At 58.7% G+C, this 16,509-nt stretch overlaps 1 protein-coding gene across 2 annotated transcripts; it reads left to right on the forward strand.

Annotated features, from left to right (window-relative positions):
* Nucleotides 1–13,110: 13,110 nt before the first annotated feature.
* Nucleotides 13,111–15,696, forward strand: LOC142357843 (GPI-specific phospholipase A2-like PGAP3). 2 transcript variants are annotated; one of them, XR_012761714.1, is made up of 7 exons: nt 13,111–13,181; nt 13,366–13,555; nt 13,829–13,976; nt 14,154–14,235; nt 14,355–14,605; nt 15,216–15,263; nt 15,593–15,696. XR_012761714.1 is itself a non-coding variant. In XM_075409349.1 (5 exons), the coding sequence occupies exons 1-5, from the start codon at nt 13,131–13,133 to the stop codon at nt 14,511–14,513; spliced, it is 630 nt and encodes a 209-aa protein (XP_075265464.1). In that variant the 5' UTR covers nt 13,111–13,130; the 3' UTR covers nt 14,514–14,617. The 2 variants fall into 2 exon arrangements, 1 of the variants encoding a protein (XP_075265464.1); XM_075409349.1 differs by lacking the exons at nt 15,216–15,263; nt 15,593–15,696 and having other exon boundaries at nt 14,355–14,617.
* The last annotated feature ends 813 nt before the right edge of the window (nt 15,697–16,509 follow it).

The following is a 16,509-nucleotide window of genomic DNA, read 5'->3' on the forward strand; positions in this document are numbered from 1 at the left end:
GCTGCCTCGATCTGGGGCTGCTCGATGAGAGAAGTGAGAACCGTTCGCGACCTACGAATAGTACCTTTTTTTACCGGGTACACTATTATCCTACTAGTACTGAGTACACCGCTGAACATCGCAGCTCGGACAGATCCATGAGTGACAGGGCGTAGGGCCGGAGACCCGGGTAAATCAGCAACAGTACGGCTACGGGCAAGCGCGGCTCGTAGGACAGCGACAAGTGGGGACGGGCAGTCTTTCGGCCCGCGTGCCCGTGCGTGGGCGTGTCTCCGCAGCGGGTGGGATGCCATCAGGCACCAAAACCCACCAACCGGCACGGCAGCGCAGCGGCACCTGCAGGATTGCCGTACGTGCAGTAATCAGCACCATCGGCAGCCCCCGCAGCCCACCCCACCATTATATAAAGTATATTAGTCACATCTATCGCTCAGCAAGACAGCGCGATCAGCACGACAGCGCGACAGCACGTGCCGACAGTACAGCCGAGCAGGGGCAGCAGGCAGCCAGATCCTGCACTACTGCCCACCCACCTGGAAGGCATAACTCCTCGTAGGGTGGCATGATGGCCCCCATAATTAGGGAGCATCTTCCATAGCAGTATACCTGAGACTGAGCAAGTGGACAGCCACAACGAGTCACAGGTCAGCCAGATCCAGCAGGATCAGTCAGTGGAGCCAAATGCAGTCAGGGATCAGCCAGCATCATACCCTGCACTGGATAGAGGGATATCTCAGCCCATAGTCCCTCATTCGAGCAGATAAGCACAGTGCCAGCAAGCTCTATAGTAGTGCCAGCCAGGCAGCTAAGGATAGCCGCCCTTGGGGCTTGGCAGCCGGGCTGCCAGTGCGTTGCAGCCCAGCAATATAGTCAGTGTGCAAGGGGACTCACAGCCACTGTGAGTCCCAAACGTTGTTGTTGTTTACCTCACCTGCCCTTCGGCAGTCAGCCCTTTAAGCAATTTCCTTGGTTTGCAGTGTTTAAGAACACCTGTGAACACTGTGCATCGAGCCCCGTGTCCGTGCCGCAGCTCGCTCAGCCAGTCGGGCGTGCGGAGGCGCGGGAGCACAGCAGCAGCAGCGGTGGTCAGGACAGCCTGACCCCCTCAGCAGTTACCCAGCCGCTCGTGTCGGTCGAGCGTGCGACAGCCCCACAACTTCGTGTGCCTTTAGGTGCTATTAAGGACTCACAGGATCTAGAGTTTTGCGGTCAGCCGTGCAGCGAGCAGTCAGCTATCAACCCTCAAGTTCAGCAGTGTGTGCAGTGATCAGTGCTGTGCAGGAATCGTTTGGGACTCACAGTGGTGTGGGTTGACAACGCGGTTTCCGTGTTTTCTTTTTCGTTTCAGCAATGGCTGACCCACCTGACGTGGTGGCCAGCAATGACGGCGGTGGACCCGCCGTGAGTGGGGTTTCAGGCTCCATCCTGGGCCAGACAGGAGGGGAGACTGGGCAGGGGTCCCAAGGGCCTCACCCCAGAGCCATTAACCCCCAGTATGCGAGGTCGGCCACCACACCGACCACCGCGGAGGTGTACTTGGAGCCGGTGGTTGCTGTGGAGAAGTGGAAGGGAGCGCGGCTCTCTGGAATGACGTTTGAGGAGTGGCGGAAGTATCACTTCCAGCCCGCCCTCGTTGAGAAGAAGCAACAGTACGCGGACGCCCGTCCCCTCAGGGAGTGGACAGCATTCGCGGAGTATAAGTTTCTCGACAACTGTGTAGATCACTCAGCCCCTGGCATCGCAGAGGCTAGGAGGCTGCTCATTGACCAAGGGTTCTTTGAGGCAGAGGTGGTCAATTACAGGGAGATACTGGACCATTACAAGGGTCATCTCCAGGACGTGGGCCGGTCAGCTGCCCAGGAATTCCAGCGTCAAATTGTGTCAGTGCGGGAGGGCGGCTTCAACAAGGCACCCTCGGAGCTTGCGCGTGAGGTCCGCAGGGCACATGTGGCGCGCTATGGTACGGCCAACTACCGGACGGCCAACGAGCTGCTTTACGATCTCTTGGTGGTGCCTTGGGCAACCGTGAACGATTTGAAGCAGCGGGAGAGCGTACTGCGGTGGGAGTTGCAGGCGTTGCGCTTCAGTTCTCTGGACAATCTGAACGAGATCGCAGTTCGCGTGGCTGAGATGGAGGACAAGGCCCTGCGGGAGGAGACGAATGCACTCATCATGCGGCGCGACAGCCAGCTGCAGCAGCAGATTTTGGGCGCGCATAAGGAAACGCGGGTCATCAACGGCCAGACCCGTCCCCGGTGTGACGTATGCACAGCATTGGGGGAAGAAGACCAGTTCCACCTTGCCCGCTATTGCCCCGCCCGAAAGGCGATACGCCAAGGAAGGCAGCGAGCAAAGGAAAGCGAGCGTCTGGCAGCCGACAGCAGGCCTTCGCGCCCGCCAGCCAGCCGACTGCACACCGCGCACGTCGAGTCTGACGACGAGGAGGCCGCCATCATGGCAGCCGGCCAAGCACCCAGGCGGGGTGGCAGTGGCAGCCGCTGGAACACCGACAACAGCCAAGATGAGTGCTGGAACTGCAAGAAGAAGGGGCACCGGTTCACTGCCTGCCCCCACAAGATCACCGACGAGTCATGCCTGCGCCGCCTTCGCGTCATCCCCCGTGAGTACGAGGAGCGCAAGGCGTACCTGGAACGACACCCGCTCCAGTCTTCTGCCCAAGCCCGACAGGTAGATGCCGCCCAACCAGTACCTGTTCTGAAAAGACCAGGGAAGGAGGCAGACAGCAGCGGGTCAGTCCAGTTTGCAGCCAAGCCAGACGACAGCAGCAGTGATGAGGACTACTGGCTGTCTTCCAGCAACACGGTCAGCAGAGCGCATGTGTTTCCGGCGCCAGCGCTCGCGGCCCCAGCACCGCCAGCACCGCCAAGACCCCGCGGCAGGCCCAGAGTGCTGCCCCAAGGCACCGCACAAGACCCAGGACTGCGCATGCAGCAGCCAGGATGGGACGCGCAGCGTGAGCGTCTCAACCACCTGCCCCAAGGCTTTGCACCTGCAGGTGCAGCACCCCAACAGTCAGCCCCGCCACAGCGGGATGCAGCCGCGCGAGACATTCGCACACAACAGCTGTTGCATGCCTTGCGGGCTGCGTTTCAGCACGCCCGTTTCCCCAGTTTGGCCACTACTGCAGTGACAGACGGCGGTGAGCGTCAACGCCAGCGATGGGTCAACGCGCGTGAAGAAGTTCTCCAAGGGCAGCTCAACGTACGTGACCACTGCGCTGTGGCGTGGCAAGCTGCCGTGGATGATGTGGTAAGGCGGTTCCTGTCTCAAGCCCGTCTGACGTGGGCAGACATCAGTCAGATTGACCTGCGTTCCCTGTGCGGGCAAGCAGTGCGCAGCGTTTACGGCATTGATCTGCAAGGGGCACCAGTGCCACCTGCAGCAGCAGTTCAGCAGCCCCCAGTGCAGTTGGTCCAGCAGCCACAGTCCCCCGTCAATCAGCCGCAGACTCAGTCTCAGCCTGTGGTTCAGCCAGTGAACCAGCCCCAGCCAGCCGCCCAGCAAGAACAGCCTGCAGCCGATGATGTGGAGGATGTCGTCGGCGATTACCTGGAGCGCCTGCGCGAGTGGGGCCGGCAGCAGGATCGGACCGTGCCGACAGACCCGCAGTCAGCCGACGCCGCACAGATGGCAATGACAGTGCTCGACCTGACAGACAGGCAGCCCCTCCTGCAAGACGACCCAGTCATGGCCCAGCGCAAGCGCTTGATTTCTGAGGCGCGACCCCACCCCACAGTCCGGAGACGGTGGATGGCCATGGTCGACACAGACATCACGCGCGTGACCGTGGGCGGTGTGGACGTCCACCTCGCCTTGCTCGATTCGGGGTGTGATTGGTTCTCCATTCACACCAGTGTGGCAGTCAAGGCCGGCTACACCTACGCGCAGGGCGAGCAGGTGACCGTGCAGGGCTCAACAGGCGCAGCCATGGCGCACCGCACCGAACAGCCCGTCACCATGACGCTTAACCCTGGCACCACCTGGGAGATGGATTGGACGGTGCCGTCCGCAGTGGTGCATGCAGACGACCGTCTCCCAGAGGTCATCGTGGACACTGGCACGCTCGCAGCCATGATGGCGGTTATGCACTTCGGTAAGTGGCAGCTCACTTACCCAGTGGACCCCGACCACCTGGCATCGGGTGGCGGCGCACATGCTGTAGTGCCCCTCACTCCCGTTCAGCCGCTCGCACTTACCAAGGACCTCCGAGGGCTGCAGCGATCAGTGGAGCTGGGGGGGGGAGGTACAGGGAGCACCATCAAGCGTTCTGCCAGCTCCCCTGCTATTGGCTCAGCCAGCACCGCGGTCATTTTCTTTCCCGACGACAGCCATTTTGACTATGACGATCAGTCAGCACCACCGAGGATCACCATGGCAGCCGCCAGACAGCATGTGCCATCATTTCAAGAGCAGCGGGACAGCCTGACAGCTAAGGGCAGGCGCCTCCCCTTTGGGCCCCATGACGAGGCCACCATTAAGGCAGTAGGGTCACTGCTGTCAGCCAAAGACCCCAAGGACAACATCTACATCACCAACCTCAGCAAGGTGACAGGTGACGCGGGAGCGGGGCTGCGGAATCTCTACGCGGCTCCAGGTATGCTCACCACACTTATGCAGCACATGGCTGACGGGCTGCATTTTTCAGCCGTATACATCCTGGAGAAGGACAGGATGCTGCATTCCATCGTGCAGCAGCAGCTGGAACAGCTGCATGAGGCACACCCCCAGCAGCTCCCCCGCTCAGCATTTCAGCGCGCGTTCGATTGGGCCGAAGGCATAGGCCACGACATCAGCCAGCTGACTGGAGCGTACCTCATGGAGACAGTCGGGGAGCTTGACGAAGTGCATGCGGAGCCGCCGTGCCAGGGCGTGTCAGCATACGGGCTGCAGCTTGGATTGCTGGACAACCGGTCTGGCATCATGGTGGATCTGGCAGCTGCTCTGCTGGACTACCAACACATGCTTGCCCAGAGGCGGCACATCAAGGACTGGGCGCATGCACCCGCACAGTTTGGCTTTGTCATAGAAAACGTGACACCAGCCCCAAGGGGACGCCGCAGCCAGGAGGTGGACGAGTTCTTCGATTTCATGGAGCGTGTTTTCGGCGTGGCCGTCCGCCATCATCCTGATCAATGCGGCAGCCTCACGACCAGGACAGCCTGTTGGTGGACTAACATGTTCCCCGTTGAGTACTACGAGCTCATGGAACCTGAGTTCCACTGCGAGCCCGCTAAGACGTTTGCTGAGGTGGTGAAGGAGGCGACTGATGGACGCCTCGAGCCGCAGATCGCCACCCCAGAAATGCAGAGGAAGCACCCTCGCAACATTGCCGGACAGCCCCAGCAAGTTCAGCCCAAGTATGTCAGCCGCGTGGACAACGTGATGCAGATTTTGCAGCCGGACGGGCAGCCGGGGCCTGGCATGTTGAAGGTGGTAGGCAGCGAACCACCCCGCTTTGAGCGCACGCCAGCCGTGGTGCGAGAGCGCGCCCTACAAGCACCCCCTGGGTTTTACACTCGGGCTGAACTTGGCCTCACCGAGGAGGACATGATCAGACGGATTGGCAACATCTGCTCCCCGATCAGCGTGTCAGTCATCACGCGCATCCGCGTAGCCTTCGCGCAGCAGGCCAGACAGCTGCAGTGGCTGAAACTGCAGCGTATTGCCCCTGACTGGGATGACGAGCACGAGGGCCCCCGGATCATCGAGGAGCTGCGGCGGGAGGTGCAGCATGCCATCACCCTGGAGGAGGAGTACGCCCGGGCAGCTGCGGTCGAAGCCGACCATGCGTACCCCAAGGTGACCGCCAAGGAGGCAGCCAAGAACCGTGAGCGGCACCGGGCAGACAGCCGGCAAGCGCACCAGCGCGGTACTGTCCCTGCGCCACCAGTAGCCCACCAAGCGCAGCTGCAGGTGAGCAAGGCTAAGCACCGGCGGCTGGAAGAGAAACGACAGGCAGCCAGAGACAAAGAGCAGCACCTGCAGAGGCAGCGGGAGCGTGTCGCGCGCGCTGTGCGCCAAGCCCGATGGAGCAACGGCGATCGGGCAGTCATCAACCCAAAGCCGGCCCGCGGCAATCAGGCAGGTACTCTCTTCATGCTCTTCACCCTGTTGACCCTACTGTCCACCAGCTGCGCACAATGCTACACGGCCGGTGCAGCATGTGGGGCAGACGCGATGCGGACAGCCATGAAAACAGCCCGGCCAGCCTCTACCGCCAGCACGGTCATCAGTGAGTCACTCCTCGATGGATGCTATGCAGCTTTCGGCAACAAGAAAGCCACCGGTCAGCCGGAGGCGGTCAAGCTCATACCCAGCAAACTCACCAGCTCCAAGGATGGATCAGCTCACCAGTGGCAGATCGGGGAGTCTTTCCAAGCAGCAGACCAGATGGCAGCAGTGATGGACGGTGGCCTGTTCGCCTGGGGACTGCATGATTTGGCACCGGTGGATCATGAGCCGTATGAGTTTGAGATGGAGGACGAGACTCCCGTCTTCCGTCGGCAGTATCACTTGGCAAAGAGAGAGCGCGATTGGGCTGAGCAGTGGGTCAAGGAGTTGGAACGGTGCGGGCTCGTGGAGGAGATCAGCAGCCCATGGGCAGCCCCCGTTGTCGTGGCGCCGAAGAAAGACGAGACGGGCGCGTGGACGGACCTGCGATACGCCATCGATTACCGTGGCGTTAACGCCAAGACCAAGCGGGACCGGTATCCGTGCCCCACTGCCGAGGACATCATGTCGCGCATGGAGGGAGCCAGCCTCTTTACCTGTTGTGACGCGCAGAAGGCATTCCACAGCCTCAAGGTGGCAGATAAATGCAAGCCTTATCTGTCCTTCCATGCCGGCGCTCGCCTGATGACGTGGAACCGAATGCCATTCGGTCACAAAAATTCAGTGGCCGCCTGGCAGCGGGTGGTCGATGACGCGCTGCGTGGCGTGGAGTTTGCCGCAGCCTTTGCCGACGACATCATCATCTGGAGCCCCGACGATGAGCAGGAGCACATCAGGCGTGTGGAGCTGGTGCTTGAGCGGCTCAGGCGTAAGGGAGTTCAGCTCTCGCCAAAGAAGTGCAAGCTCGGTATGCGGCGGATTGAGTTTCTGGGCCACATCATGAGCCAGGAGGGCATCGAGCCGCAGTGGGACAAGGTGGAAGCCATCGATGCGCTGCCCGCACCAAAGTCAGCCTCAGAGGTGAGGAGCTTCTTGGGCATGGCTACATACTACTGCAAATTTTTGCCCGAATACAGCCAGATCAAGAAGCCGCTCACGGAGCTCACCAGGCTGACGGCCAAGTGGCAGTGGACACACATCGAGGAGACGGCTTTTCAGCGCATCAAGGAGCTGCTGAAATCCTCTAAGGTACTGCGTAACCCTGACTGGTCGCGGCCCTTCCACCTGCACACTGATTGGAGCAAAGCCGGTGTCGGGGCAGTGCTCAGTCAGACTGCGGAGGATGGTGTGGAGTACGTGATCGCCTACGCCAGCCGGATGAACAGCACCGCGGAGTCCAACTTCAGCGCGTACGAAGGAGAAGTCAGCGCTGTGGTATGGGCTGTACAGAAGCTCAGATACTGGCTGTGGGGAGCAGAGTTTAAACTCATCACAGATTGCAAAGCGATGGAGTGGCTGCGAACCACAGCGCGGCTGCGCAGCAAGCTGGCGCGATGGAGCCTTATCCTGGCAGAGTACGACTTCACAGTCAAGCACCGGCCAGGCAAGGAAAACACTGTCCCCGACCTGTTCAGCCGACAGCCTGCGGCGGGAGCACCCGACGGCAACGCTACCCACATGAGTGGGCATCCTGTCCTCCCGGCAGCCTGGCGCAGACGGATGGCAGAGAACACAGCCACACTCATGGCTCGTGGGGCAGCCGATGCGCTCACTGATTGGCCCAACCGCGACATCTGGGAGAGCCCGACTGCCTTGCGCTTCGTCAAGGGTGAGCTCAGCCGCCAAGAGGTGACCCCAGGCCAGTGGTCAGCCCTGCAGCGGAAGTGCGCACCGTACCAGTTTGCAGAAGGGCGCCTGTGGAAGCGCATGGGTGCCCAGCGAAGCGGCCGATGGCTGGAGGTGCCGCCGCCCGCGCAGCGCATGGACATCATACACGCACAGCACGGACGCATCGGGCACCTCGGCCGGGACAGAACCTACAATCTCCTGGCGCGCTACTACACATGGCCGCGCCTGTACCAAGACGTGTGTGCAGCACTCAAGCAGTGCAGAGTATGCGACCGGGCGCGCGCTGCGTTCAGCGCGAAGCACGACCGGCTGAAACCGATGCCTATCTTCGGGCAGTTTTATCGGTTCAGCGTTGATTCGGCGGGACCGCTCAGACCCACTAAGCATGGCCACGAGTACGTCATCATCATCGTGGAGCACTTCTCTAAGTGGATCGAGCTGGTGCCTGTGGTCAGCCTGGAAGCCATCAACACCACAGCAGCATTTCAAGAAAGGGTGCTCGCACGGTATGGGGCGCCAGTGGAAGTCGTCACCGACAACGGGTCAGAATATCATGGGGAGTTTGCCGTGCTGTTGAAGCAGCATGGCATCGACCAAGTGGAAATCCCAGCCGGCCACCCCAGCAGCAACGGCATGGCCGAGCGCATTGTCAACGTGCTCAAGCTCGCGCTCAGAAAATTTGTCAGCGAGCAGGGCACTCTACGATGGGAGACGTGGCTGCCCGTCATCGAATTTGGCTACCGTGTCACCGTGCAGGCATCCACCGGTTTCAGCCCCTACTTCCTGATGTACGGCCGTGAGCCGGTCAGCCCGGCACAATGCCGCGCCATGCTGCAGGAGGCAGTGGACGTCGACGATCCTGCGGCTATGCTGGACCTCATCTCGGTGCGCGCTGACATCCTGCGCTCTGCCATGCCCCGCGCCTTTGAACATGCATTACGCGCACAAGTGCGGGACATCGTGCGGTACCGGAAGGTGCGCCGAGGCGACGTTCAGCCCCGGACACACCGTTTTACTGTGGGCAGCTATGTGTACTACATGCAGCGCCCCCTCAACACTCTTGACATGAGAGTGTCTCGCACCATCCTGCGTGTGCGGAATGTGCACGGCACCGGATGGCTTGAGTTGGAGGGCAGCGATGGCCGCGTTGTGGAGGTGCATGCCGACCAGTGCGCCCCCTGCCACCTGTCCAACCTGGTGCCAGCCGGACAGCAAGCACCTGGGCTGCGCTGCGAGCACTGTGGCAGTGACAGCCGCAGCGATGCGCTGCTCGTGTGCGATAAGTGCAGCCGAGCGTGGCACAGTGGGTGTGTGCAAGGCACCAACCCAGACCCCGAGGCAGATTGGCTGTGCCCCCAGTGCAGCCCGCCATCCCAGTGACCGTCCCGACAGCACCGGCATGCTACCGCTCAGCCCATGCAGCCCGTGCAGACCAACTCTGGGCTTCAGAGTTGGGGGGGGGAGAGTGGACGTTTTATTTCCTTCAGTTACGTATTTACACGGCTACGGCATCATACACTACGACAATTGACAGGGCGTAGGGCCGGAGACCCGGGTAAATCAGCAACAGTACGGCTACGGGCAAGCGCGGCTCGTAGGACAGCGACAAGTGGGGACGGGCAGTCTTTCGGCCCGCGTGCCCGTGCGTGGGCGTGTCTCCGCAGCGGGTGGGATGCCATCAGGCACCAAAACCCACCAACCGGCACGGCAGCGCAGCGGCACCTGCAGGATTGCCGTACGTGCAGTAATCAGCACCATCGGCAGCCCCCGCAGCCCACCCCACCATTATATAAAGTATATTAGTCACATCTATCGCTCAGCAAGACAGCGCGATCAGCACGACAGCGCGACAGCACGTGCCGACAGTACAGCCGAGCAGGGGCAGCAGGCAGCCAGATCCTGCACTACTGCCCACCCACCTGGAAGGCATAACTCCTCGTAGGGTGGCATGATGGCCCCCATAATTAGGGAGCATCTTCCATAGCAGTATACCTGAGACTGAGCAAGTGGACAGCCACAACGAGTCACAGGTCAGCCAGATCCAGCAGGATCAGTCAGTGGAGCCAAATGCAGTCAGGGATCAGCCAGCATCATACCCTGCACTGGATAGAGGGATATCTCAGCCCATAGTCCCTCATTCGAGCAGATAAGCACAGTGCCAGCAAGCTCTATAGTAGTGCCAGCCAGGCAGCTAAGGATAGCCGCCCTTGGGGCTTGGCAGCCGGGCTGCCAGTGCGTTGCAGCCCAGCAATATAGTCAGTGTGCAAGGGGACTCACAGCCACTGTGAGTCCCAAACGTTGTTGTTGTTTACCTCACCTGCCCTTCGGCAGTCAGCCCTTTAAGCAATTTCCTTGGTTTGCAGTGTTTAAGAACACCTGTGAACACTGTGCATCGAGCCCCGTGTCCGTGCCGCAGCTCGCTCAGCCAGTCGGGCGTGCGGAGGCGCGGGAGCACAGCAGCAGCAGCGGTGGTCAGGACAGCCTGACCCCCTCAGCAGTTACCCAGCCGCTCGTGTCGGTCGAGCGTGCGACAGCCCCACAACTTCGTGTGCCTTTAGGTGCTATTAAGGACTCACAGGATCTAGAGTTTTGCGGTCAGCCGTGCAGCGAGCAGTCAGCTATCAACCCTCAAGTTCAGCAGTGTGTGCAGTGATCAGTGCTGTGCAGGAATCGTTAGAGTGGACGTTTTATTTCCTTCAGTTACGTATTTACACGGCTACGGCATCATACACTACGACATGAGCATAAATTACCGCATAAATTAGAATATCTTGGCTTGTTCAGAAATTTACAGTAATTATTGGAATATGATATGCGTGATAGGCTGAAAAATGAGGTTCATATATGTAAATTTTGGTACGTTCCTGCTTTCACGAGTCATCATATCCCCGCATAGTGCACAGCTCCCGGCCGGGGGTGAAAAAGAACCGGATAATTAAAAAACGAAAACCGGCCATACCCCAGCCGGGCGCCGGTCCTATCTCTGGCTTCCATCCTGCTTTGTGCTCGTACGAGTACGCTCTAGAGAGGGATATACAGAGTACACTGCAGGTAGGGTACCATACCTACCTAGGGACCTACGAGTAAAGGAAATTCAAAGGGGTGGGTGGGGTACCTGGTATATAGTATATACCGTCTCCTTGGCACTCTGCTGCTAGGGTGGTACATAGATAGGGTACCTGGCTGGTACCTACCTACATCTATATGCAACCTGATGCAACAACGATTTTTAAAATTTTGAAATATAGGTACGAGCCAGTATACGGTATGTTGTGTTCAATATTAATACATGATGTGCCGCTGTACTGTACCTAGCCTCCTTGCGGCTGGCTGTAGCCCTTCATGCGTGCTCGGCATTTCCGCGTAGGTAGCGCTAAACCTTGGGTGTACATAGATAGTACAGCTGAAATTGGCTGAGATAGGTGGTAATCATCAGTACTTGAACTCTTCAAATGTCCGAGCAAGGGCGTGCTGGTAAGTAGCCTCGTTCCACTCGTTCCCCCCATGCCGCGCACTCCCGGAGCTGCCAAGCTCCATAAGTTCAGGACACCACCCTAACAACAGGCTTTGGCCGTAACTCACAGCATCTGTGCGTCCTCCCAGTTGCGAACTCATGATCTTACACAAGTGACAGCCGGGGCAGCTGCCGGTGCCTGCCCGACATATTGAAACGCTTGGCAGCATGAGCTGCATCGGCAGACGCCATTGGGGCTGGGTGCCAATGGCCAGGGGAGTGCAGGTGAGCCTCTCCTCTGTGCTGACTCTCCTCATGCTGGCTATCCTAACCGCCATGGCATGGAGCAGCCAGGGAGACAGGCAGCCAGCGTATGGCGCATGTGTAGGGCGGTGCATGTCATCAGGCTGTGCCACTGTCGTGAAAGCCAACAAACCAACAGGTGTGGGTTCATGGCACCGCTGTCATGTGTAGAATCCAGCCCAGGGACTCGCTCCCCAGGTTCCCTGCGCTCCCCTCCGCCTTCCCCCTCTCGCTCCTATTCTGCTTCCACTTTCCCTTCCCCGTCCCCCGCCCCCTCCTGTCACACGGAGATGAGAACACCGCACTAACTCCCCCGTGGCCTCTCGGATTCCATATCCATGCACCGTCCAACTGTGGGAATGCGGCCTTAAATTTGGAATTTGGAACCGAGGAATCACACATGGAAAAGCAATCTGCTGACTCTGTCCGTGGCTTCTACTGCCTGGTTCTCTCTCCTCCCAGGCACAGCAATCTGCCCCTCGGTTTGCACCTCTGAGGAACAGAGTCCGCTTATCACTGCGTTGTGGAGCTGCCAGGTAATGGAGTGCATCCTACCGGCCGCAGCGCACGCTGTCGGCCGCGTGTGGTGTTTGTAGGTCTGACCCAAAATTGTACCCGCCATGAGGCACTGCAACAGTTGCTATCAAAGTTGTGTGTGGTTGCATGCATGTGAAATGTGCTCTTCTGCAGGACGACTGCCGCTACCGTTGCATGTGGACGGTTGAAGACGGCCGGCAGAAGTATTCTGGCAAAGGTACTCTACAAGTTGCTGCTTTGGCAGACCAGGCCGGCGACTCCCTCATGCTCAACATGCCGAGTTACAATGCCTTATTTTGCTGAGTTCTGTGACGGCTATTGTTCTATAATGTATGTACGTTTGTGACAGGAGCGTATGTTATGTACAAGTACCACGGGAAGTGGCCGTTTCTTCGTGTGTTGGGGATTCAGGCGAGTGGCACGTTGCAACTCCTCCATCTGCTGCCCTTCCAGTTACACGGTTCTCAGACAAGCCTGATTCCGGAACACACACCCAACCGGGCGGGCAGGCGAGCTGCGGCTGTGCTGCGGGCGTGGCGGATGCCGGGCATTGCCTGCTTTGCGCCTACCATAGACCCACGGCTCAGGGCCAGGCAGAATCCCATGCTTGCTTCCCGCTGTTGACTTCCCAACAGCGGGACACAAGCGGGTCTTCTGTGGCCTTGTTGTGTCCTCTTGTCGTTGAATTCCTCCCACCCTCTGTACCAGGGTGTAGCAGTGGCATGGCAAGTCCATGCAGCATTTGAAGAAAGATTTGGATGCCACTGATCTTAGGCGCCTGCGGTTGCCTGCTCCTTGGACTGTACAGGAGCTGCTGTCTGTTGTGGCGTCCCTCGGGAATCTTGCAGCCCACATCATGTGGTACTCAAAGCTGAAGAGATCGATTCGGGACGCGAAAGGGTTCCAGGTTTGCATGCCTGGCACTAAGTGTGTGAATGCGGCGAGTTATTTGTGTTCAGATAATTCGTCTTGCCGGTGTCAGGCTTCAAACAAAGTCCTACGTTGACCTGCCATTCTCCCATGGTCGCAGTCTCAGCATGTCCTCAATGTTTCACTGCACCTCACCTGCTCTACTGCCCCACTTGGCCTAGGTGAATGGCTCAGCACCGGCTTATTACCCATTCTTCCTTTGGAGGCTGTATTTTGCCGTCAGCTGCTTGTCATGGATTGCGTCTGCACTGTTCCACTCCCGGGACACCCACGCAACAGAGTCTTTGGACTATGGTGCTGCCAATGTCACAATTGCCACTGGCCTCTGGGCATCCATCACTCGCTGCGGAGGTGCGGCATCCTTCCCAGTTGTTCCCTGTTGCCTCAGCACGGCGGGGCTGGCTTCCTTCCGATGGGCAGGAACAAGGGAGTGAGGGTAGCATTCAGGGCGTAGCAGCCTGGTAGCAGTGACAATCTGACACGTGGCGAGTGAGGTCATGCACAGATTCCATTCAAAGAAGTTGGTGTGAGCCAGTGTGAGCCATCTATGAATCGAATTTGTTCCTCTGGTTGTGGGGCATGGCCACAGCACAACCGACATTTTCTATGGCGGTGGATTAACAGGGCCCAGAGCTGGAAGGTGGGCAGCTCTAGCCATCCTGGCAGGCCTTTGCCTCCACATAGGCCACATGCACCTTGTCAAATTCGACTACGGAAGAAACATGGCTTTGTGCGTAGCAGTAGGCATCGTTCAGTCCTTCATGTGGACAAGGTCAGAACACGCCCCCTCCCAACAGTGAAGCGGCTCGCTGTGGTGCAAGACTTGGGGGCCGGGACTGAGTTGCTGACCTCGTACCCCCCCCCCCCCCCCCCCCTTCCCGGCGGCTATCCCCAACAACATCATCTCGTGTGGCCTCGCTCCTCCTGGACTGCTGGTCCCGCCTGCCAGCTGGGTATGGATAACGAAGCACCCTGGGCGTTGGCAATTGACAGCATTCATGGTGACCGTTAATGCGGCCATGCTTCTCGAGGTAACCTTGCTTTCCCATGTGGCATCACATCGTGAAAGGGCTATTCGTGCACAGCCTGACGTGATCCAGGCTTGTCAGTGCTTTGGGAGTTACGATCTGGGGTCCCGGCTGCACTGCAGGTGTTTGACTTCCCTCCTGTGGGAAGTTTGCTGGACGCACACGCAGCTTGGCACTTCGCCACGATCCCTTTGGTTGGCCTATGGTACAGGTTCATTGAAATAGACGTGCGATGGGTGGTGGGAATCACTGCCCCACAAGCAGCAAGCAAACACAGATGAGCAGCCTAATGAGCCATACACGTCCGTATACCCACAAGCTGAGGCCATGTCAAGCCCACCGGGAGAAGTGCTGGGGCGTAGTCGTATCCTGGGTGTTGCCCTCACTCCCCCCCCCCCCCCCCCCCCCGCTGCAGCCATGCTGCCACGAGTAGCTCTGTCCAGAAGTCCTGTCGATCTGGCATCCAGGTAGCCGGGCACCCGCTCGCGTTGTCACGCCGGCACGCCAAGCCAGGCCAGGCCAGGCCAGGCGGACAGGGAGGCGTGAAGAGCGCATGTGCATGGCATCCACCTCCTTACGGGACTCGACAGTGTTCCAGACAGCATCAGCCAGCACTTTGGATGGGGGATACAGTGGTCGCTGCTACTCCAGCGGCTCATCAATACATTTGTGCGGCAGGACGGGCTCGCAGGGGGGCAGGAATACCTCATCACCACTGTGCCCGGGATAGACAGAATCAGCCGCCGTATGCGAGCTGCTCAGATGAGTTCTGAAACTAAGGCCCAGCATATTACAGTGGCGCAGTCCTTCTAAATATGAATAGTTGAGGATGATAATGGACCACAATGCCGTACCTCACTCAGAGTTGCCTGCTCCCCACTAAGGTCGCAGCCGCCCGAAGCTGGCTGCTCTGATTTCCTTATTAGTCAGCGTCATGCCATCTCTGGCAGCACGACACCTTTAATCATGGTGTGCCACCCCAGGTCCGCCTCCAGCTCATCGAAGGCAGGTGTCCCGTGCAAATGCTCCAGGTAGTCCACCACCTTGTACTCGTTCTTCTGATAGTGTGTGATGTTGTACGGGAAGATGTGATCCTTCCACACGGATGTCACAGTGGCACCGGACTTTGCCACGAGAGCAGCAGCCTGACATGGGAGTATCAAGCGGAAATGTCAGACGTGGTCGATGCGTGCATGGCTAAGCTTTTCAGAGAGGAATCAAAGGAGTTCGCTGCGGGGCTACAGTTTTTTGTGTTGAAGTGTGCAGAGTTTGGCAAGGGCCATGAGAATATTCTAGCCAGCCAGAGACAATGAGAACCCACAACATATCTCATAATTAATGCTGCTCCTGTTGGAAACAGGCCAGGACAACTGAGGTGCAGCTGGAGGAGGTTGGGACTCATACGCAGTAAAGGTGTAGTGGTTGTGCAAGTGGACAGGGGATTTGGGATGCGGGATACGAGGCGTAGACATCTGAGGGGCACACGGCTCGCAGAACAAAATCGCACTTCTCACCTCGTTCTTTGTGTATGTGAAGGTCACAGGGCTGCCTGCCTGCGCCTCGGAGTATTGTTCGATCAGCTTGTCACCCTCACCAAGGTTCAGGTTCTTGTCGTTAGCCGCTAGAACCTGAGGGAGGCATGCCGCGAATTCTCAGTTTTGGTGTTGTGCATGTAGCATGCATGGCTCACCAGATCGTCAGCTCTGCAGATGGGATGCGCATCATGGGCTGGATGGACAGTTCTGAGGAGAGATGCAAACCACAGTGATGTACATTCGGGAGCACGGGCATCACCTCAAACAGCTTGAAGCTGATCTTGGAGTAGACCATGATCCTGACCTCTGTCCCAACCTTCATGAAGGCGCGGCACTGCTCCATGATGACAGACGGCCTGGGTGAGTGGTGGATGACACCAAAACTCCAGATGAGGTCAAACTTCTGAGGTGGAATGACAGCCTGCAGCTCCTCCGCATTGCCATTGTAGAGGTCCGCGTTAGCAGTCAGCCCCCTGAGCTCGAGGTTCTTCTGGCACAGCTTGAAGCTCTCTGAGGATAGGTCGATGACTGTCACTCGAGCCCCGGCCTCGAGAAAGGACGCTGCGTTGGTGCACAGCCCACCGCCGATTATAAGCACGTTCTTGCCGTTCCACTTGGGGAATTCCGCGAACGATGGGATATGGGGTTCAACGATGAACTTCTTTGTTCGCACCTTCTCGAACCAATCGAGAGTGCCGAACTCCACACCCGGGAACTTCCACCCTGCATTGCATGGCCGCGA

This window comes from Convolutriloba macropyga, unplaced genomic scaffold, assembly GCF_964194025.1.
Source record: "Convolutriloba macropyga unplaced genomic scaffold, txConMacr16.3 SCAFFOLD_3047, whole genome shotgun sequence".
Classification (NCBI taxonomy): Eukaryota; Metazoa; Xenacoelomorpha; order Acoela; family Convolutidae; genus Convolutriloba; species Convolutriloba macropyga.

Coding starts and splice junctions, on each gene's coding strand:
- LOC142357843 (XM_075409349.1), top strand. CDS start 13,131: ATGTGGTACTCAAAGCTGAAGAGATCGATTCGGGACGCGAAAGGGTTC. Junction 13,182..13,365: donor GGGACGCGAAAGGGTTCCAG/GTTTGCATGCCT, acceptor CACTTGGCCTAG/GTGAATGGCTCAGCACCGGC. Junction 13,556..13,828: donor ATCCATCACTCGCTGCGGAG/GTGCGGCATCCT, acceptor GTGGATTAACAG/GGCCCAGAGCTGGAAGGTGG.